Source organism: Galeopterus variegatus, unplaced genomic scaffold (genome assembly GCF_000696425.1).
Source record: "Galeopterus variegatus unplaced genomic scaffold, G_variegatus-3.0.2 Scaffold1761, whole genome shotgun sequence".
NCBI classification, from domain to species: Eukaryota; Metazoa; Chordata; class Mammalia; order Dermoptera; family Cynocephalidae; genus Galeopterus; species Galeopterus variegatus.
In genome coordinates, this window is record NW_007727872.1 from 68155 (window position 1) to 90938 (window position 22784).

At 39.1% G+C, this 22784-nt stretch overlaps 1 protein-coding gene across 3 annotated transcripts in view; it reads left to right on the forward strand.

Moving 5' to 3' along the window:
* Nucleotides 1-22784, forward strand: part of LOC103595409 (chromosome unknown open reading frame, human C10orf76) — a 181202-nt gene that overhangs the window by 38070 nt on the left and 120348 nt on the right. For all 3 annotated transcript variants that reach the window (XM_008578802.1, XM_008578805.1, XM_008578803.1), the window contains 6 exons: nt 1868-1969; nt 9009-9067; nt 10608-10673; nt 11540-11609; nt 13667-13727; nt 22664-22752. In XM_008578802.1, coding sequence (XP_008577024.1) covers nt 1868-1969; nt 9009-9067; nt 10608-10673; nt 11540-11609; nt 13667-13727; nt 22664-22752 — 447 coding nt within the window. The remainder of the gene's footprint in view (nt 1-1867; nt 1970-9008; nt 9068-10607; nt 10674-11539; nt 11610-13666; nt 13728-22663; nt 22753-22784) is intronic.

The window sequence follows — 22784 nt, forward strand, 5'->3', positions numbered from 1 at the left end:
GCTGTAACATTTGTTCTCAGCTCAGACTTGACATTTGACAACTCAGCTTTGGCTTAAGAGGACTTTCTGGTAAACTAAAAATACATATACTTTCATATTTCTACATATTATATAAGATAGTTTTCCAGTTATTGCTGTGTGTGAGTAGGAAAAAAGTCCCATTACCAGTTAGATAACTCTTTGTATTGGACAAAGGAATGATTATGGGCTCTGAGCTTCAAAATAGGCTATGGTTTGAAATGACAATTTTGGATCATAAACCTATAACATGAATCAGACCTTTTAGTATTTCAACATAAAAATATATTTGTTTTTTATTAGTTCTTAGGGGCTGAACTGTGGGAAAACAACCAAGAGTTGGGCCGGCCCGTGGCTCACTCGGGAGAGTGCGGTGCTGATAACACCAAGGCCCCGGGTTCGGATCCCACATAGGGATGGCCGGTTCTGCTGACAACACCAAGTCAAGGGTTAAGATCCCCTTACCGGTCATCTTTAAAAAAAAATGGTTTGAAATGACAATTTTGGATCATAAACCTATAACATGAATCAGACCTTTTAGTATTTCAACATAAAAATATATTTGTTTTTTATTAGTTCTTAGGGGCTGAACTGTGGGAAAACAACCAAGAGTTGGGCCGGCCCGTGGCTCACTCGGGAGAGTGCGGTGCTGATAACACCAAGGCCCCGGGTTCGGATCCCACATAGGGATGGCCGGTTCTGCTGACAACACCAAGTCAAGGGTTAAGATCCCCTTACCGGTCATCTTTTAAAAAAAAAAAACAAAAAAAACAACCAAGAGTCAGGCATGCTAATTTCTTCTCATAAGGCTTTTTGCTGTGCTTGCTGTGTATTATGGATCCATAATATGCAAATGTTTCCTATTGTTAATAAACGTTCTCTGTATACATCATAATAACTCCAGAGGGACCCATTATGGTTATGAATACATATTATGGTAATATCCTAAACTCAGCTGAGTCTTCATGGCTGAAAATATAGTAGAAAGCTATAGATTCTCTAGCTTGTCTGGATCATCATGAGCCTCCTTTTGCTTATATATTATGTCTTAGACAGTGTACAAGTATTTAACAAGATGTCTAAGTCTAATTTACTCTTAGAATCTTGAGAAGTCTTCATTAAGACTGTGCAATGTAGGTCATCTCTGGTCTGGTCCCTTACTGTTCATTAAGACTGTAGCTCAGAGAGATGGAGGGAGGGTTTCTCTTAGAAACAGTAGCTGGGTATATGAAATTCAGTTCCCAGGATGTCCCAGTCAATAACGTCTACCTATTTACAGTCTAATATTCCTTTTCAGGTTCCCTTTCAGGGAGGAAGGGATTAAGGGGTAGAATTTGAATGTAGTTCTGCTTTTTTCCCCTTTCATCTTGGGCACTTTCAGCCTAAAGTCTTGTTCTCAAAATTGAGCAAGGTTTCTCCTTATTAGGAAGGAATCTTCATTTATTTTAAGCGGAGACTCATCAAAGCAAGGCTCATTTATATTCAGTACAGATCTTTCCTGTAGGTAGCAGTCAAAATGCCTTTAAGAATGTCCCTGAACTCTTTTGGGTTACTTGGGGCTAGAAGTAGAACCAGTGTACCCTTTCTAGGATGCTGGAAGAAAAGCACTGTTCCTAGAGATTGACCCTAGACAGGAGAGAAGGTCATTGGGCTTAATTTTGGGAGTAGGAAGGGCTCTAGAGGCCTAGGAAGAGTAGATAAAAGTTTTGTGATAAGCCCTTAGTTCTCCCTGTATTGTGGAAAAAGCTTAAATAAGTGATTTTCTGCCTGCTGGCAAATTGGCTATGTGGGTAGAAGTGTTAGATGGAATGTGTTATAGCCTAAGTGCATTTTATCTGTTCTGTTGCAGTTATAAGTTCTGTGGAACTCCCACTGGATGCAGATGTACAGACCAGTAATCTGCTGATAACATTCTTAAAGTATAGCTCAATTGTCATGCAGGACACCAAAGGTAAGGCATGCTACTTTGGGGACTTGGGAAGTAGGAGGTTTGACAGGCAGTTAGAATCAAAGAGCAGCATTAATATTTTGAAGCTTTGACAAGAGGAACCACTGGGCCCTCCTGTGCAGGGTGATGGTACTGATTGCCGGAAAACAGTTATTTCTCACTGCTAGATGGCAATTAGATGATGTTGGGAAAACCTGAAAATGGAGAGAAGTGTTCAGAAACAGAAAAGGAAAAAAACTGGTCTCTACAGAAACTAGCAAGTCATTTTAGCAGATCTTGGTAAGTAAATGCAGACTCTTACGTGTGGGAAGTGGGGGGATTAGCACACTTCAGGGAATTCCCTTTTGAGGACAAGAATTGAAAGCATCAGCTTGTGGTGATAATTAGAGGATTGTTGTACAGAGTACAGTAGAAAGAGGTGAGATTCAGAGGGGACTTTGTTCCTTAACACTTAAAATAGAAGTGTCAATACCCATCCTAGAATTGCAGAGTGGAAGTGGGAGAGGATTGGGTATTGGAAATGTTTGAGTTTTTTTCTGACTGATTTGCTGTTCTTCCTCTGTTTATGATTTTTCTGTGGACTTTGAGTTGATGGTAGGTAGTGGAAAAGTTGGGCTAGGAGTGAAAAGGGGTTGGGAGGAGACTCAGCAAGTTCTATTTTGTATGTATCCCAGTTTTGTTTTTTTTCCTACTTAGCATTTTTTCTTTATACTGGATTTATATGAGTGCTCACAATCTTTATTTATTTGTTTATATTGTGGCAAAATATATATAACATAAAATTTATCATTTTAACCTTTTTTTTTTGGTTGGCTGGCTGGTAGGGGGATCTGAACCCTTGACCTTGTTTTATAACACTGTACTCTAACCAACTGAGCTAACAGGCCAGCCTTTTTATTTTTTTATTTTATTTTATTATTATTTTTTTTTGTCTTTTTCGTGACCAGTAAGGGGATCGCAACCGTTGGTGTGGTGTCACCCACACCGCGCTCAGCCAGTGAGCACACAGGCCATTCCTATATAGGATCCGAACCCGTGGCGGGAGCGTCGCTTATTTTATTATTATTTTTTTTTGTCTTTTTCGTGACCAGTAAGGGGATCGCAACCGTTGGTGTGGTGTCACCCACACCGCGCTCAGCCAGTGAGCGCACAGGCCATTCCTATATAGGATCCGAACCCGTGGCGGGAGCGTCGCTTCGCTCCCAGCGCTGCACTCTCCCGAGTGCGCCACGGGCTCGGCCCCAGGCCAGCCTTTTTAAAAACCATTTTAAATGTACAGTTCACTGGCATTAAGTACATTCACATTCTTGTGTAACAGTCACTACCAAGATGAAAACTCTTCTTGCAAAACTGAAACTCTGTAGCTATTAAACACTAACACCTCATTCTCCCTCCTTGGCAACCACTCACCATTCTACTTTCTGTATCTATGAATTTGACTGCTCTAGGTACCTCATATAAGTGGAATATATCCTAGTTTGAGGATTCCCTGGAAGTAAACCTTTTATTTCATGGTGATTATGAGTTAGCATTTCCCCCCAATTTTTTTTAATGAAAAAATTCCAGTAAATGGAAGTTGAAATGGTCATACAGTGATCACCCATATACCCATTAACATTTTGCCATATTTGGTTTGCCTTTAAATTTTTTTCTGTGTGTTGTAGTTGTTATCTTGGCTGAATCATTTTAAAGGCGATTGCAGACATCACTCTACCTCACACCTAAGTACTTTGGCAAGTATCTCCTAAAATTAAAGACATTTTCCTAAATATCCAGAATACCATTATTATATCTAAGAAAATCAACAATTCCCTAATATCATGTAATATTTAGTCCGTATTTAGATTTCCTCGGTTGTCCCAAAAATGCTTTTTATAATTGATGCTTTTAACCACACCTACCATTTTATTTATTTATTTATTTTTGGTGACTGGCCAGTACAGGGATCGAACCCTGGACCTTGGTGTTACCAGCACTGCTCTAACCAACTGAGGTAACCGGCCAGTCATACAGACCAATGATTTTGATGAACATTTTTATTAGCATTTTATTTGGTACTTACAGGTTGATCCAGTGGGCTTCTACCATTTAGAAGGATTTTTTTTTCTAATTACAAAAGTAATTAAAATATTGCTTATTAAAAATTAAAACATTCTAGCATTGGTTAACTTAAAAGTAGAAGTCTTTTGTAATTAAGTTTTCCAGAGTTAATCACTCAGCAACTTGGTGTATATTCTGCTTTCAAAAGCCTTCCTTATAAGAATCTTTAAATCCTCTTTGAGGAGCTAACTGTTCAGTAGTTGAAGTTTGAGTTCTTAAATTATGGTCCATGGACAAACTTCAGATTTCCAGCTTAACAAAAAAAACCAATTCCACTGTAGAAGTAAAATTGCTAAAATACTATTGTTTTTGCCACCTTACTTTCTGTGAGGAAATGCCTTATGAGGTGGTTTAAGATTCCCTTAGCATTAAATGTACTTTAGAAGACTCTAATTTGCAAAGTGAGTTGATCAGGTTTCTGGTATAAGGATTTTAGGAATTCCGGAATGGAGCTGAAAGGCAAAAGTTCTATAGGTGGGGGAGACCAGGATTTGGGGGCTTTTGAGTGAGAAGAAAACATTGGTAGACAGAGATAGGAGAGGCAAAAGATAAATATGGGAAAGAATTGCCAAAACTAAAAGGAGCCTGGGTGGGCAGTCTAAGCCATGTTGCCCTCAGACATACTGCATTAGCTCTTAGAAATTTCTGCCTTGCAAACTTAGGCTTTTTTCTTCCCTTGTGCCTTGTAAGTGGGTTCTTTCAAGAGAGAGAGATATATACAGGATGAGATAGATGCAAATAGTCCATGTCACAAACTCCTAATATAGAACGTTCTATTGGGAGCTGTGCAGAGATGGCCGAATCTCTGAGACTTCGTGAGTGAGATCTGGCAGGCAAGGATAACAATACTCTTATGTATCAGAGTTTCCTGAGGCCATTGCTTCTTTATGGAAATGGGTAACCTTTTCCTTTCTCTAGAAATATTGCAGCAACCACAAAAGAGAGAAACTGTGCGGATGTGACCTAGAAAATGAACTTTTAGCTTTGCTTGGTATAACATATTGAATTGAGGTCCTTGGAATTCATTTTTAGCTTTATTGATTATATAAACCTCTTTGTCCTGGTCACTTTGCCATCCATAAAATGGAAGGCAAAATTAAGGGCTGATTAATTGCAAAGTGGATGGTCTCAGGCAGTATCTCTAAACTCAGGCTGGGTTAGGTCTTTGCCAACAGGCAGCTTGAATGTGGCAAAGGGCAAGGTTGGGTATGATGAAGAGTTAATTTCAAAAATTGCTTCTATGTGGCTTTATTGCCCAGCTCGCTTCCTGTCGGAGTCCCTGACCTGATGCATGCCCTGGGTAACGGGATCTCATTATGTTTTTAGGAACAATAGAAGTGACTTTTTCTTGGCTCTACTTTTCCTCCAACGATATTATCTTTTTCTTATTATGTATATATATGTCATTTGATACTCATAAAAAGATGCTTTTAGGGCCGGCCCGGTGGCGCACAGGATAAGTGCGCCGCTTGGGAAGCGCGGCGGCGCTCCCGCCCGAGGGTTCAGATCCCACATACAGACCGGTTCCCGCTCACTGGCTGAGCGAGGCGCGGGAGCGACCCCGAAGGTTGCGATCCCATTGCCGGTCCCCGGTCCCGTACGGGGGCAACACTGAGGGTTGCGATCCATTGCCGGACACGGAAAAAGACAAAAAAAGACAAAAAAAAAAAAAATGCTTTTAATAGATATGGATATAAAAAGATACATTTAATAGTTATGAATATTAAGTTATAAAGTTTATAAGTATAATAAGTAGCATAAGTTATAAAGTATAATAATAAAGTGAACATATATGAACCTACCACCCAACTTAAAAGAGTAGGACATTATTAATCTTGTTGAAGCTACTTGTGTGTGCCCTCTCCAATCACTCCTCTCCTCTTCATTCTCCAGAACTTTATGTTTATCATTCCCTTGATTTGGCTCTACTTTTTTTTTTTGTCTTTTTCCGTGTCCGGCAACGGATCGCAACCCTCAGTGTTGCCCCCGTACCGGACCGGGGACCGGCAACGGGATTGCAACCCTCGGTGTTGCTCCCGCGCCTCGCTCAGCCAGTGAGCGGGAACCGGTCTGTATGTGGGATCTGAACCCTCGGGCGGGAGCGCCGCCGCGCTTCCCAAGCGGCGCACTATCCAGTGCGCCACCGGGCCGGCCCTTGGCTCTACTTTTAAAGCCTTTTTTTCCTGGGGTTTTTCTGACTTTGGTGTTGTCACCTTAAGGGGCATCTGCCCACCTTTAAAATAGACATTAGGCAAAAAAAAAAAAAAAAGTATATCTGCACATGGACTTAAAGTTGATTCACCAAAGTCTTAACAGTTAGGACATCTGGGTGATATGATTAAAGTTGTTTTTTTAGTGTATTTTTTGTGTGTGTGTATCTGGGTGCTTTTATGAGTTTAAAAAACTGCATATGGGCCGGCCCGTGGCTCACTCGGGAGAGTGCGGTGCTGATAACACCAAGGCTGTGGGTTCGGATTCTACATAGGGATGGCCGGTTGGCTCACTGGCTGAGCATGGTGCTGACAACACCATGCCAAGGGTTGAGATCCCCTTATTGGTCATCTTTTTAAAAAAATAAAATTAAAAAAAAACTGTATAGGGATGGCCGGTTGGCTCACTGGCTGAGCATGGTGCTGACAACACCACGCCAAGGGTTGAGATCCCCTTATTGGTCATCTTTTTAAAAAAATAAAATTAAAAAAAAACTGCCTATAATGAAATATGCCTTACTTTTTGTATTCAGAAACTTCTTTAAGTGGAGAAATAGCTGTAGGCTTTTCTGTGGGAGTTGCTTATCAGCTTTTGGGGAAAGGGAAGATAGTGCCAGAGAAAGTCTGTGGCCCAGGGTAGGTAGAAAATCTTATGAATCTAGTTTTGCATGGACAAAGACATTGCTCTTCTGGCTGCCTAGGGGCTCTGATGTAAGCTACAGGGAGTGTCAGATAGGGATTATCATCATTACTCTTTTTGCACTGCCTGTCTCTGAGGAGAGGTGAATGTATTACTGGACTACAACCCTCATTATGCCTTCTAATCGTCAGGTTTTGATTGATAGATTCTATCTTTGAGGAAGAAATAGGTTAATGTCAGGGTGAGTACTATTAGCTAACTTCTGCAGTGCTGTAATCTGTTAAGAGGTCTTTTCTCCAGAATGGACTTCAATCTGGGTCCTGTAAAAGCTAACTTGAAAATTGTGAGCCATTTGTCTGTTTTGGATATGCTGGCATGATTTCCTCCTTACCTCCATTTCATTCCCTCGCAAAGTTCCTTGAAAGTAAACATCGATGGTTCTGGTAAGTGGCAGTGATGGAGTAGTTATTTCTTGGTCATTTGTGTTTTGGCTTAGAGCCCTGCTACTGAAGTTTCTACCTTTTTAATTTTTATTTATTTATATTTTTTTTAAAGTGAGATATCAACATTTTAATCACTTCAGAAAGTGAACCATGTAGACAAAATGCAAGGTGATATGTAAATGGTACTTGTCATGCGTGACTTGTATATTTTTTCCAATAATGTTCTTTGAAAAGACTAGGTGAACATTACTTAAATCAAGATCATATTGGATTCGTTTGGTGATGGTGGTTTTTTTTCTCCTTTGGTTCTGTCTGAACCCAAGCTAAGGGTCTCCCAGGGCCAAGCGTTGGCTCAACCAGGAGAGTTTATACCACCCCCAAGAGCCTTGAACTCAGAGCTCTCTTGTGTCCTTTTTTTTTTTTTAAGGATATTTTCTTTATTTCTTTCTACATTTATTTGTACATATTTGTGGGGTGCAGTATGTTGTTTCAGTGCATATACTGCACAATGATTCACTTATGGTAGATAGCATAGTTTTGTACTCATTTGTCCCTCTGTTCTATCCTTGGTTATGCAAAAACATTTGACATGCTAGTCAGGATGGGGAGTGTTGGCTTTGGAAGGTGTGCATTAACAAGACTTAAGAATGCCCAATACCAAATTTCAAAATTCATCTCTCTCTGGTAAGTAAGTTTCCTCCAACTTCTTATCCCCCAGATAGCCAGACAATTTTGATCCAAGAAAACCAATTTGTAAAGAATACTACCTATGAAAAGAAAAACAGGGAAGAGATTTCAGGTTTAGGGTGTTAAGTCGTTTGGTGCCAACAGCATGCCAATGTGGTCATTTAGGACTACTAGCACACAGCTGCACCTTTCCTGTGCTGCTGCCTTTGTTAACAACTAGAATGTGAGTTCTGGAAGACTGGGAACCTTTGTCTGTTAGTTTAATGCTACATCTTTAGTGCCTAGCACAGTGCCTGACATATATAGTAGGTTCTAAGTAAATATTTGTTCTGTGAATAACTTGGGCAGAAAGAAAAATGATGAAGAGTTCACAGCTTTCCAGGTGATAAATAATGTGCACAGTCCAAGGAGAAGCGTGGGCTGGACCTTGGACTCCAGTTAATTTCTCTCTGATTTCATTGCTAGTTTGCTATGAACAATCATGCAACCTTTCTAGATTTTGTGGTATGTGGGTATAGATGGTAGTGTTTATAGCTGGTGGATGACGGGGTAGGAAAGGGAATGGACTTGACTATTCAGAAGCAAAGTGCTGGTTTGGAAGCAAAGGGCATGGTCCTAATATGGACCATGACAGTAGGAACTGTTAAAAGTTACATGGCTCTCAGGAAGGTGGTTAGCTGTTTCATAGACTACCAGGATATTTAAGAAAAAAACTCTTCCCTGGGGAATTCTTTTCCCTAGGAGGGAAGCAAGAATGAACCCTCGAAAAACAAAACCCCAAACCAAAACAAAACAAAAGTAAACAGCAACAACAAAAAGAGCGAACCATTGACTTTGGTGTTATAACACTGTGCTGTAACCAGTTGAGCTAACTGGCCAGCCCTCTTTTTATGATATACACCTTTGTTTATTGAAATGTGGTCTGGATGATTTACAGAGAAGGGTCTATTTTTTCTTTGCAGATGAACACAGGCTTCACAGTGGCAAACTCTGTCTGATTATCCTTACATGTATTGCAGAGGTAGGTCTCACCAGCCTTCTGGTATTAGTCTCTTACAAAGTGCTCTCTTTTCCTGTGTTTCCCCCACCCCCACCCTGCCAGCCCCTTCCATTTCCTTTCTCATGACTTTCAGGGCCCTCGAGCTTGGGAGAGAAAATCTCTTTGTATTGTCTTTCTCCTCCCACTAGAATTTAAGCTCTGACAACAGTGACTTTGTCTCCTTCACCACTGTATTCTCAGTGTCTGGCATATAGTAGAGGCTCATTTAGCATTTACTAGATGAGTTAGTATTGAATTGTGATATAATAACTGTAATAATTGGGAACTGGAAGATTCTGGCTATTAAGAATTTTAAATAAGAGACTTACACCTCTTTAGAAAAAATAATCCTGCCCCTGTGAAGCTGCTTGTGTTGAGTCTTTTGCATTTAGCAAAATAAAAAAGGAGCTCAGGTTTCTCATGGGTATAGCGGTGGAGAGAAAAGCCAGAGAGGGGAATTGGAAACTCAGCGAGGTTGGGCTGATTGCAGTTTTGGTGAAAAACAAGAGCCGAGGAGGAAAAAGAGGTACTTTGGCTTTATAAGAAGATACTTTTTGTTGGGCTAATTAGGTTCGAATTCATCATGGATCTTGGTTCCACACAGGTATGGCAGAACTTGAGTGAGTTTAGAGCGAAATTTATAGCTTCAACCTCCCCCTTTACTATTTCTTACTCTGTTCTCTCTTTCTGAAGAAAAATAGTAAAGGTGGTCCACATGGAGCAGAGATCCCTCACAGTCTTTCCCTTTTTATGTTCTCTGTGGAAAGATGACCTCGTTTTCACAAGGTTAGAGGTAGCTGTTATAGAAGAGCTGCTTATTGGCAGTGGGCCTGGTGTAATTGCTTTTCAGAAATCTAAGAAAATCTTTAAAGGAGGTGATTTTCACAAATTGTAATAGTTCCTAGTAATTGGACTCTGTAGGCATGTGAGATCTTCAGAAAAGGTGTTGGGAAAGGGACAAGGGATGTTTATTACGAACCCATGGTGAGAGGTTTTTGATTTTTCCATCAGTATTCAGCAAAGCCAGAGATGTGTCTTGCCTGCTTCATGCTGCCTGTGTAGCAGTTTTCACCTGCTGTGCTGAGCCCATTCCCAGCAGAGCACAGACCTTTCTTCTTACTCCTAAAGCCTCATGTGGAGCTTGCACATGCATCCTGCAGCCCCTATGAAAACCTACAAGCTGTCACAAACAGAGCCAGCTCCTTGGGCAGATGGGAAGGAAGAGGGAATAGCAAAACAGATTCCTCTCAGCACTTGCCTCAAGTCCCTTTATCTTAATTTTTGTTGTATTTAATTTGCTTAGAGATTTTTGACCAGTTAGAGACACACTGGGAAATTATACCCAAGTAAAACCTCATGGCTTTATAGGGTTTGACATAAAGTCTGTAGGCTCATCCCATTAGCTTTCCAACTGATCCTTGACAGTAGTTCTTACAGTGTAGGGATTTGTGCGAATTGTGATACAAACTGAGTTTCTTAAGTATAGCTCTCACTCCTTTCTATTTCATTGTGTTTTTATTAGGATCAGTATGCCAATGCATTTTTGCATGATGACAACATGAATTTTCGAGTAAACTTACACAGAATGGTAGGTGTGACTTTTGCTACTTTTTTTCCTTAGAGGAAGTTTTTCGTGTGTTGGCAGGGTTGGGATGAAATTGATTCTACTAGAACAAATGTGGGTGGAAAGTTGTGCCAAAGGGCTCTTGCATGACTGCTGTTCAACAGAGTTATGCCTATTGTTGGGAGGTTTTGTGTATTGTGGCTCTGTTTCTTATTCAAGAGAGGGTGGAAAGATACACGACCATATACCCATGGCAGCAGTATGGGAATGTATCAGTAACACAGATTGTAACAAGGAGATGGGTCTAAGCCTTTTGTTTTTAAAATGTAGTATGATCTTTGATTGGTTAAGACTAAATGCTTCTTTGATTTATTAATTTGAGAGGTGGGGTAAATAGAATATGGAGGATCAGGGAATTTCTTGAGAGGTTAAAAAATATCACATTGAGGTTAGATTTGAAACTTACTTTTGTTTTTTGTAACTGCTATTGTTGCTGCCTCTGCTATCTTCTTATCTTTTTTTAATTATTATTTTATTGTCAAAGGAAAATACCAGTGTACCTCTTTGTTGTTTGTAATGTCACTTGTATAGATAAAATCAAAGTAAAAACAACAGCTTTCCCCTTTGTAGGATGCTCCAGTGCCCTTTGGGGCTGTTGTCTTGCTGTGGGTTGTGTTTTTGTCATAGGCCTGCATTGATAACTGAGAAGCATATACAAGTCCTCCCTGCCCCACCCCACTGCACCCCTACCACTAGAAAAAGAGAAAGAAAAAGTAGCATCTCTGTGGTAGTGATTTTATTTGCATGAGAAACGTAACGATGAGACATTGGATATCAGGTCAGGTGTCTACTAATTTCCTTTCTTTTTGTGTGTGTGTATGTGTGTTAAGCCTATGAGACACAGGAAGAAAGCAGCAGACAAGAACCTTCCCTGCCGTCCTTTAGTATGTGCAGTACTGGGTGAGTGAGTATCATCAAAATTGGCAGTTTTCTGAGCTAGTGATAAGTTTTTGTGATTAAGATAAGGAACAGATCCTGCTTGATGTGCTTCTTCCCCAGAGAACTTACTAGTTAATTTTTTTTTTCTTTTTCTTTTTTATAAGGAAACAAGTAATCCTGTAACTAGTTATGTTTCTTCCCTGGCCCAAGAAACCAGGTGTTATGATTGTGTTTGGTAAAGCAACCCCAATGAATACAGTGCTCAATAAAAGGGTACTGTTATTCAAAGAAAAAATCTCTCTAGAGAGACAAATGATTATGTTTAAACTTGGTACATGATTTAAATTTATAAAATATCTTATTTCTGATCAAGATTTCAAATTCTTCCCTCCCTTTCTTAGTCCAAATTGATGTATCAGCTGGCCAGGAGGCTTAAAGTTGAAGGTTCAGACACATAAAACTTCTACTGAGTAAATTAAGCTGAGATGAGGCTGACAGAACTGTCAAGTAGGGGGCTATATCTTGGGTAATTTTGTCTGCCCAGAATTCTGCATTTTCCTTAGGGGAATTAGCTGAACTCTTAATCCCATTTCACTTGGATATTCAGCCCCAGTTCCTAAATCTACTTGATTTTATTTATTTATTTATTTATTTATTTATTTATTTATTTATTTATTTATTTATTTATTTATTTATTTATTTATTTATTTATTTATTTATTTATTTATTTATTTATTTATTTATTTATTTATTTATTTATTTATTTATTTATTTATTTATTTATTTATTTATTTATTTATTTATTTATTTATTTATTTATTTATTTATTTATTTATTTATTTATTCATTTATTCATTTATTTATTTATTTATTTATTCATTTATTTATTTATTTATTTATTTATTCATTTATTCATTCATTCATTCATTCATTCATTCATTCATTCATTCATTTATTTATTTATTTATTTATTCATTTATTTATTTATTCATTTATTCATTTATTTATTTATTTATTCATTTATTCATTTATTTATTTATTTATTTATTCATTTATTCATTTATTCATTTATTCATTCATTCATTCATTCATTCATTCATTCATTCATTCATTTATTCATTCATTCATTCATTCATTCATTCATTCATTTATTCATTTATTCATTTATTTATTCATTCATTTATTCATTCATTCATTCATTCATTCATTCATTCATTCATTCATTCATTTATTCATTTATTCATTTATTTATTTATTCATTTATTTATTCATTCATTCATTCATTCATTCATTCATTCATTTATTTATTCATTTATTTATTCATTTATTTATTCATTTATTTATTCATTCATTCATTCATTCATTCATTCATTCATTCATTCATTCATTCATTCATTCATTCATTCATTCATTCATTCATTCATTCATTCATTCATTCATTCATTCATTCATTCAATTATGACCGGTAAGGGGATCTTAACCCTTGGCTTGGTGTTATTAGCACCGCACTCTCCCACGTGAGCCATGGGCTGGCCTAAATCTACCTGATTTTAGAAATGGTAATTAAGACTATAGAATAATCCTCTATTGACCCAAAGCCCTACAGTCCTTTTCAGTCAATATCTGTCAAACTGAGCATGATAGTGAGATGAAAGAGACTGATGTAGCTTTAGAGCTGAGTCTCTGGTTACAATATGTGATCCATAATTTCTTCTCTGTTTGCCTCATTGCTGTAATCTCAGAATATGATTTCCCTCTGGCATTTTGCATTAGAGCCATGGTATGAAATATCAGTACAATGAAATTTCCCTTGTATCTGAATTTTTTGGCAGGTCAGTGTATCTTTCTGCAATTAGGAGACTGAGCTAATATCCTTGTTAGTTTACAAGTGGCAGGTGGTGAACAGTGTTACAAAGTGCCTTATATGAAATAAATTTTAAGTATACCTGAATACAGATGGGGTTAGTTGATGCCATTTGGCCTAAGTGCAAAGTGTACTCGGAAACTTTTTTTACAACTCAAAGGCAAGGAATGAATTTCATTCTAATTGATCTAATTTTTCTCCTTTCCCCTTTCAGACCTGATGGTAGAGTTTATTGTAACACACATGATGAAGGAGTTTCCTATGGATCTCTATGTGTAAGTACTATTTTAAAGACTTGAGTGATAGAAAATTTACGATCTGTGTATACTTCAAGAAAAACAGATTTGTGTGTGGAAAAGTGTCATGAAAATTTTATGGCCTGGATTTGTACATCTTTTCAGAAGGGGGAAAAAGTACAAACCACCATTTGGATTCTGCACATATCTTCCATGATCACTTTCAGGCACACTGTGTGAAGAGCAGGGCTGATGCATTGAAGCAGTGATCATAGGGGACTGTTGCAATCCAAAGATATGTGATAGCAGCAGACCACTTTGTTGTCTCTAGGCTTTAGCATCAAAGTGTAGTCAGTAGTATTTGCAAGGTAGGAAGAGGTCAGAGAGAGAGTTTCTGGTCATTCTTAGCCAATATTGTTCTGATAGCCTTGCTAGAGCCCTGGTAGCAAGGCAGATTATGTCACCAGTTGGCCTGGCTGGGAGATTTCCTGCCTCCTGAAGAGACCTGATTGTCCATCACAATTCTTTACAATGAGAACAACTAGAGGCAACTGAAAGTCATCATATTTTAATAAAATGTAAACATTTAGGTTTTCTCGCTCCTTTGCCACTTCTGCATTCTTCTTTTCTTTAATACCCAAGAATAGCTATGCCACATTTGTATGATTTCATATATGTATATTATTCCTTAAAAGCATCTGAATTTTCCCAGGGTTATTCTGTTAGTATGCACCATTACCTGGACTTGAACCCAAATTTTCTTACTATAAATCCTAGGCTGTTACCATCCTTTCCTAGGTGTATTAGTTATCTGTTGCTGTGTAACAAACGACCCCCAAACCTAGTGATTTAAAGCAAATGTTTATCGTCTCAGTTTTTGTGGTTCAGGAATCCAGAATAAGTTTAGCTGGACAGTTTTGGCATAGGTGCTCTCACAAGGCCACAATCAAAGTGTTAGCTGGGGCTGTAGGCATCTGAGGTTCTGCTGGGGCTAGAGAATCTGCTTTCAAGCTCATTTAATGGTTGTTGGTGGGCCTCACTTCTTCACCATATAGATTTTCCCATGTGATTGCTCAACATGGCAGCTGGCTTCCCCCAAAGCAAGTTATCCAAGAGAGAAAGAGAATGAGAGTGAGAACCCAAAGTGGAAGCCATATCTTTTATAACCTAATCTCAAGTGACATACCATTTCTATTGATCTCATGGACGACCCTGATACAGTATGGAAAGGGACTGTACAAGAGTGTGAATACCAGGAGATGGGGATGGTTGGGGACCATCCTGGGGGCTGTACCAAAGTCGCAAAGCTAGTAAATAGTAACCAAGATTCAAATTCTCGGCTTGCTGACCCCAGAGGTTATATTTCTTTTTTTTTTTTTTTTTTTTTTTTTTTTTTTCCTTTTTGAGACTGGCCGCAGCGCGCTCAGCCAGTGAGCGCTGTGAGCGCACCGGTCATCCCTATATAGGATCCGAACCCGCGGCGGGAGCGCTGCTGCGCTCCCAGCGCCGCACCCTCCTGAGTGCGCCACGGGCTCAGCCCCCCAGAGGTTATATTTCTTTTTTTTTTTTTTTTTCCTTTTTGAGACTGGCCGCAGCGCGCTCAGCCAGTGAGCGCTGTGAGCGCACCGGTCATCCCTATATAGGATCCGAACCCGCGGCGGGAGCGCTGCTGCGCTCCCAGCGCCGCACCCTCCTGAGTGCGCCACGGGCTCAGCCCCCCAGAGGTTATATTTCTAACCACTTCTGTGATAAGTGACAAAGGGAGGAGTTGTGTAGAGTGACTGTGCAGATATCAGAAAAGGTTGCATTTGACCTGAGTCATGAAGAAACACTAGGGAGTTTTCTATGTGGGCGAGTAGGGACTTAACAGTTGGGGACCAGCATGTTCAGGGGCTTGAAGGCTTGAAAGTGGTATGTTTGGAGCATAGAAAGTAATTTTGGATGGTTAGAGTCAAGGGTGCATGGTAGAAGGGTAAGAGAGTAGGAATAAAGGTTACCTGAGATTACGTGGATGATGGGGAACAGTTGAAGGTAGGGATGACATGATAAGATTGTGTGTTCAGTATTGTATAGAGTTACAGGTACATATCTGTCCACCTAAACCCTCATATTCCTAACCAGTGAACCTGATCTACATTGTGTTCTAACCCCCCTCCCCCCTAGTTCCTAACTTTATCCTTAAGAGTTTTTGTATTGCCTTGCTTTCTTAGGTGCTTTTTCCACCTGCTCCCTAATTGAATGTCCTGAGGTTAGGGAAGATGGAGAGGATAATGAGGCATCAAGTTGACTGAGGCTGGGCAGAAGATCCCACCCTCAGGCTGAATTCACCTTCTTTATTACTACCCATGGGCATGTTTCCAGATCTTCCTAACCCCCAACTTCCAACTTTCTTTCCAGTTTTTGATATTTGGAGCGTTAAGTCTTGTTTAGGGTGAACTTATCTGCTCCTAGCTGGGCATCAGGCCAGGTTGCTGCTCTCACTTCTCATTATGTGCTACTTTTCAGCAGCATACAGCAGAATGAAAAATTGAAAGCAAAATGAATTTCTACCATTTCAGATAAGTGTATAATCCTCCTGGTAAAATATGAAGAAATATGGAGTATTGAAAGATTTAATACACAAAGCCAGAATCTGGGTCAGAAATGAAACAATTTCACATCTGTGTATGAATGCTGTAGGTAAAGTAATGATGGAGGAAGGTGCTTATACAAAAAGAAAGAAAGAAATAAAAGTCTTGTCCGGAGCAGTATGAGGTAGGAAAATCCAACCAATTAATTTCCACTCCTGGCTGTACTCCTTGATTCGTGTTGCCATCCCATTGCAACTGCCGCCACAGGATTTGGGAGTAAGGGGAGACAGTCTCTGGGGAGAGTAAACTCTCCTTTAAGTTACTGTTATGTGAAAAACTTGGACTCTTCTTAAGTAAGATTTTCCCAAACCTGTGATTAGGCACCAGAAGAAAGGTATAGACTTCAGTGGGCCCTACAAGAAGATTTCAGGAGAAAGTGGAACCATCTTGTGTTGAAATTGGAAATCACTACATGCATAAGAGACCCCCCCCACCCCCAAGTAGTAGTAAAACATAGCAGTTGTTCAGATTTTCATTCTGCTTGGTAAATAGTTTAAGTTATTGAGCCAACAAGGCTAGTGATGTCGCCTATTGGGGGACTGTGGAGGTAGGAGCAAAACTTAGGAGAAGTGCTAGAGTAGATGTGGATAACATTTGAGCAGTGGTGGCAGCAGAGACTGGAGATGTGGATAGCATCTCTCTGCTGCTCCGGAGCATTGTCAACAGGCACTAAAGTGTAGGCTCTCCAAATCCAGGTCATGTGAGAGGTGCTGGCACCCAGGAATGTACTGTGTATTCATCATGTATGAGCAGCATTCAGCCACCCTTTCTGGCTGCAACAAAGCTTTTAGCACCAGGGACCCAATGACTATCAGTTTCATGGGGAAGTTGATACAAGAGTTTGTAGATTGCTAAGGCAAATCACGGCTCAAACAAGGGCATCGTTTAGCTAATGACAGCTGCATTAAATAGGAGATCACACTACAATTTCTAAAAATCAACAAATGATTTGGGAACTATTAGGGTAATTTACACTGTGTATTAGTTTGTTTCTGTTGCTTATAACAAAATTACCTGGAACTGGGTGATTTATAAGAAAATCAAATTTATTGCTTACAGTTTTGGAGGCTGGGAAATCCAAAGTCCATGGAACACAGCTGGTGAGGGTCTTGGTGATGGCGGCAGTGACCCAGCAGTCTCACATGACAGAAAATGGCAGAGCAGAGAGAGACTAACCTCTCATGTACTCTTCTTTAAATGCCCTCAAAACGACGCCCTGACCATTATTAATCCATTCACTATGGCATGGTCCTACATCTAATCACCTCTTCAAGGCCCCACCTTTCAATTACCATAATAGGATTTCCCACCCTCAACAGTTACAGTGGGAATTAAGCTTCTAATACATGAACTTTGGGGACATAATTCAATTAATCCGTAGCACACTGCAACTTATATCACTTGGTAAGCAGTTTTAGTACATGTTAGTTATTTAGAGAATAAAAGGGAATTATTTTAAAATTTTGGATGTATGTATTGATTTACATATTACTTTATTTTTCTGTATGGATTGTAAAATATTTTTAATGTCACAGCTGAAGATACTGAAGTCTTAAGAGAGATCTGTTGACATAGTGCTGTCATTAAATCCTATCTGAGAGACTCCTGCAAAGCCACTTAGAGCTACAGGGAGTGAGAACAGAGAGATGTGAATAACGGGGCAAGTAGAATAGACTAATAAGGCCTATAATTGGGAGTATTCTGAAAACTTACAGAGAAGAGTAATTTCAGGACTTTAACTTACAAATTAGTTCAATTCATTTTTGTCTTTGGTATGTTGTTAGGCACTTTAATTCCTCTAGCTGTGTCTTTGGCTCACTTCACAGGGAAAGTTTAGTATTCTTTCTGCATTCTTCTTCCCCCCTCTGCTAAGAGGCCCAAGAAATGAGCAACCCCTACTTTTGCTTAATTCCATGAACTTTCAAATTGACACTCCACCATTTTCTGCTGAAGTTAATAGAGTCTCAGGATACTCTTTGCCTCAGATTAAATCCATAGAACCAACCTGAAGGAGTCTCAACCCCACCTCTAGAAGTATCTTCTACTTGAAGCTGCCGTTCAGCTGAATTGCAGTTGAGGTGTATTAGAAAAGTTACATAAATCAAGGAAGAGACTTTTTGCTCTGTCCTTTAGCCTTGATTATTTTTTGTCTTCTCCTTTTTTTTTTTTTTTTTTTTTTTTTTTTTCGGGGACCTACTTTCTTAAACAATTTCGACCTCTCTCTCCTTTCACTGCCACTTCCAGAAGTGCCTGAGGCCATTGAGTCATAAACCTTTTAGTGATTCTGTGCTGTAAATCAAGTTTTTATTCTTCTTCTTTTTTTTTTCCTTTTTGTCTTTTTTCGTGAGCGGCAACGGGATCGCAACCCTCTGTGTTGCGCCCGCACCGCGCTCAACCAGTGAGCGGACCGGTCTGTATATGGGATCCGAACCCTCGGCGGGAGCACCGCCGCACTCTACTGAGTACGCCACCGGCCAGCCCTATTTTTTGTCTTCTGTTTTTGACTTCTCTGCCTCATCCTTTCATGTCAGAACAGTTTCAAGAGGAAGAGCCTCTTTCCTTTTCCTGAAACTAGCAGGTTACATGGGCCCAGTTTTGTTAGAACTTTAAAACTTAGTTATAATAAGACTTAGGCTCCAATGTTTAATTGGTATACAGTCAATATTTGTTGAATTAATGAAAGGAAAAGATAGCTCTGCCAATTATTCTGAACCTTCCGGTTTGTGTGATGAGCCTGGAGCTCCAGAGCGGTACAGTCTAAGCCCTGGGCTTCTGGCTGACAAAGCCCTCTCTTAACTATCCTAATTTAAATACTTGTAGTGCAGCAAGGATGTGACAAAGTAAGACTTAGAACCTGGATTTAGTTAAGACATTGCATTTTAGGCAATTTAGAGACCTTCAAACACTAATGATTACAAAGGCTGACATCCTAGTTATATGAACAATGAATTTGTGAATTTAAAGTGAAAATAGGAAATGTAAAAGCTCATGCTCTCAAATGAGGAGCACCAATTTATCCACGTAATACATACTGAATATTAAAGTGGACATTTAATGGTTTCATCAGGAATCCAAGCATACCTAGCAATAGAATGTATTTGTTAACATTGCTATGAGAACTGTAACTTGCATTTCCTGATCATTTCGAAAACCTAGGCTTTTAAGTTTATTTTTAACAGCTTTATTGAGATATAATTTATATCATGCACAGTTCACCCATTTAAAGTATATAATTCAGTGATTTTTAGTACATTCACAAGATTGTGCAACCATTACTACAATCTAATTTTATAACATTTTTGACCTTCTGTAAAGAAATCCCATACCAATTAGCAGTTACTCCTCATATCTCCCCCTTTGTCCCTTTCCCTCCAAGCCTAGACAGCCACTAATCTACCTTCTGTCTCCTATGTATTTGCCTATTTTGAACATTTTATATAAATTAAATCATATAGGGCTGAGCCCGTGGCGCACTCGGGAGAGTGCGGCGCTGGGAGCGCAGCAGTGCTCCCGCCGCGGGTTCGGATCCTATATAGGGATGGCTGGTGCGCTCACAGCGCTCACTGGCTGAGCACGGTGCAGCCAGTCTCAAAAAGGACAAAAAAATTAATTAATTAATTAATTAATTAAATCATATAATATGTGGCCCTTTATGACTGGCTTCTTTTATTTAGCCTAATGTTTTCAAGGTTCATCCATGTGTAGTATATATATCAGTACTTTGTTCCTTTTTATGGCTGATTAATATTTCATTGTATAGATGTACCACATCATTTTATATTCATTCATCAGTTGATAGACATTTAGGTTGTATATTCTTTTTGGCTACCATGATCGTTCGTGTACAAGTTTTTGTGTGGATGTATACTTTTGTTTTTCTTGTGTGTATACCTAATAATAGAATTGCAAGATTATGTGGTAACTCTACGTTTAACATTTTGAGAAACATCCAAACTGTTTTCCAAAGTAGTTGCACCAATTTACATTTCTACCAGCAGTATTTAAGGGTTCCAATTTCTCTATATCCTCACCACAGCAAAGGTTTATGTTTTTGTTTGGACTTTTTCCCCCTTTGTCAGAAGTAAAAGAAATATTAACTTGATTTTTAAAATGACAGTAATTAAGTACTTACATCAGAAAGAACACTAGTAACTAACCGCCCTCTGTGGAGTAAGAGCCAAACATACTAGCTAGAGGAATTAAACTGTATTTGAATATGAACAGCATATGAATTTTGTGGGGACACATTCCATATCAATCTATACCAAATGTGTAATTATTTTCCTGCTGTTCTTTTTTTTTTTTTGTGGCTGGCCTTTATGGGGATCTGAACCCTTGACCTTGCTGTTATACCACTGACCTCTAACCAAATCAGTCTTATTCTTTACACAGTTGTTTCCAATTTTCCTTTATTATTAATGCTGTTTCTTTGTCAACATTAAATCTACATTATTTTTATATTCAAATAGAATTTTGTTTTAATATGCCTTATTTCAAGTGAAGTTGAACATTATAGAAAAATGTTAACTTTCTCTTTCCCTTTTTTGGAAGAGAGGGAATTTGTTGACCATTTCCTTTGTCCATCTTTCTTTCTAGAAGTGTTACTGTTTTTATCATACATTTGTATAAGTTTCTAGATATTAAGCGTAGTGACCCTATTGTGTCATTTCCTGTAAGTGTAATTTCTCATATTGTTTACCTTTTAATTTTAATCATAAATTATTATTATTATTATTTTTTTTAAAAAGATGACCGGTAAGGGGATCTTAACCCTTGACTTGGTGTTGTCAGCACCACGCTCAGCCAGTGAGCGAACTGGCCATCGCTATATGGGATCCGAACCCATGGCCTTGGTGTTATCAGCACCGCACTCTACCGAGTGAGCCACGGGCCGGCCCCATAAATTTTTTTAATCAAACAAAATATTTGTATTTTTAGGAAGTAAATTTCATAAGTATTTCCCTTTATAATTCCATCTGTGGCTTTTTACCTTTCAAAGTCCTCCCTCAGAGATGAAAAAATAATTTTTGCTAGGTTTATACTTTTTAAAAATATCACTCTTCTTAACCTTAACCTACTAACTGCTTATTTGGAAATATACACACTGAAAAATATAATATGTTGTTGGGATGTGAATAACCCCAAATATTCCAGTGATATAAAACCACACTGTCCAATAGAACCTTTTGTGATGGTAGAAAAGTTCTACCGGGTGGAAGTGGTGGCACTCGCCTATAGTCCCAGCTACTTGGGAGGCTGAGGCAGGAGAGGATGCTTGAGCCCAGGAGTTCTGGGCTGTAGTGTGCAATGCCAATCCAGTGCCCGCACTAAGTTCAGCACCAGTATAGTGACCTCCTGGGAGCCAGGGACCATCAGGTTGCCTAAGTAGGGGTGAACTGACCCAGATCCGAAGTGGAGCAGGTCAAAACTCCTGTGCTAATCAATAGTGGGATTGTGCCTGTGAATAGCCATTGCATCCCAGCCTGGGCAACATAACAAGACCTTGTCTCTTAAAAAAAAAAAAAGAGAGAGAGAGAAAAACAACTTCTCTACATCTGTGCTGTCCAGTATGGTAGTCCTTAGCCACATATGCCTGTTGAGCACTTGATATGTGGTTCATGCAACTGAGGAACTAAATTTTTATTTTAACTCTTAATGTAATTAAAACTTTAATTATAAATTAAATTTAAATTTTCTTTAAATAAAAAAACAAATTTAAATAGGTCTAGGGACTTAAGGTCTTTTTTTTTTTTTTTTTTTTAAAGATGACCGGTAAGGGGATCTTAACCCTTGACTTGGTGTTGTCAGCACCACGCTCACCCAGTGAGCTAACCGGCCATCCCTATATGGGATCCGAACCCGTGGCCTTGGTGTTATCAGGCACCACACTCTCCCGAGTGAGCCACAAGCCGGCCCGACTTAAGGTCTTTAATTTTGTGTTTTTGCATCCTGTGTCTGCCACTTTGAATGTAGTAGTCTAATTCTGGCCCACTGGTTCATCCTTCCTCTGTGGAAAGATACTCAAGGGAAAGGTATCAGTGGTGCCTAATTGATTATTGTCCTATAAGTCATTACAGCCTCCTTTTCCCATTGATAAAGGGAATGGATAGCACAAACATTGGTGTGTGTGTGTGTGTGTGTGTGTGTGTGTGTGTGTGTGTGTGTGTGAAATTTATCTACCAGAAGAGCTGAAGGTAGACTTTTTTTTTTTTGGCATGCGTACATAGTCATATCCAATATCTTTAGTGGCCTTAACAAGTCTGGCTCACTCACTAAAGAAAGGGTATCTGTGATGATTTGCACTATATTCTCAGGCTCACTCCCATTTTTCTCTTTCTGTCACAGACGCTGCATTCAGGTAGTACATAAACTGCTTTGCTACCAGAAGAAATGTCGAGTACGCCTGCATTACACCTGGCGGGAACTCTGGTCAGGTAACTTTCTCTCTTGAATTCATCCTCTTTTT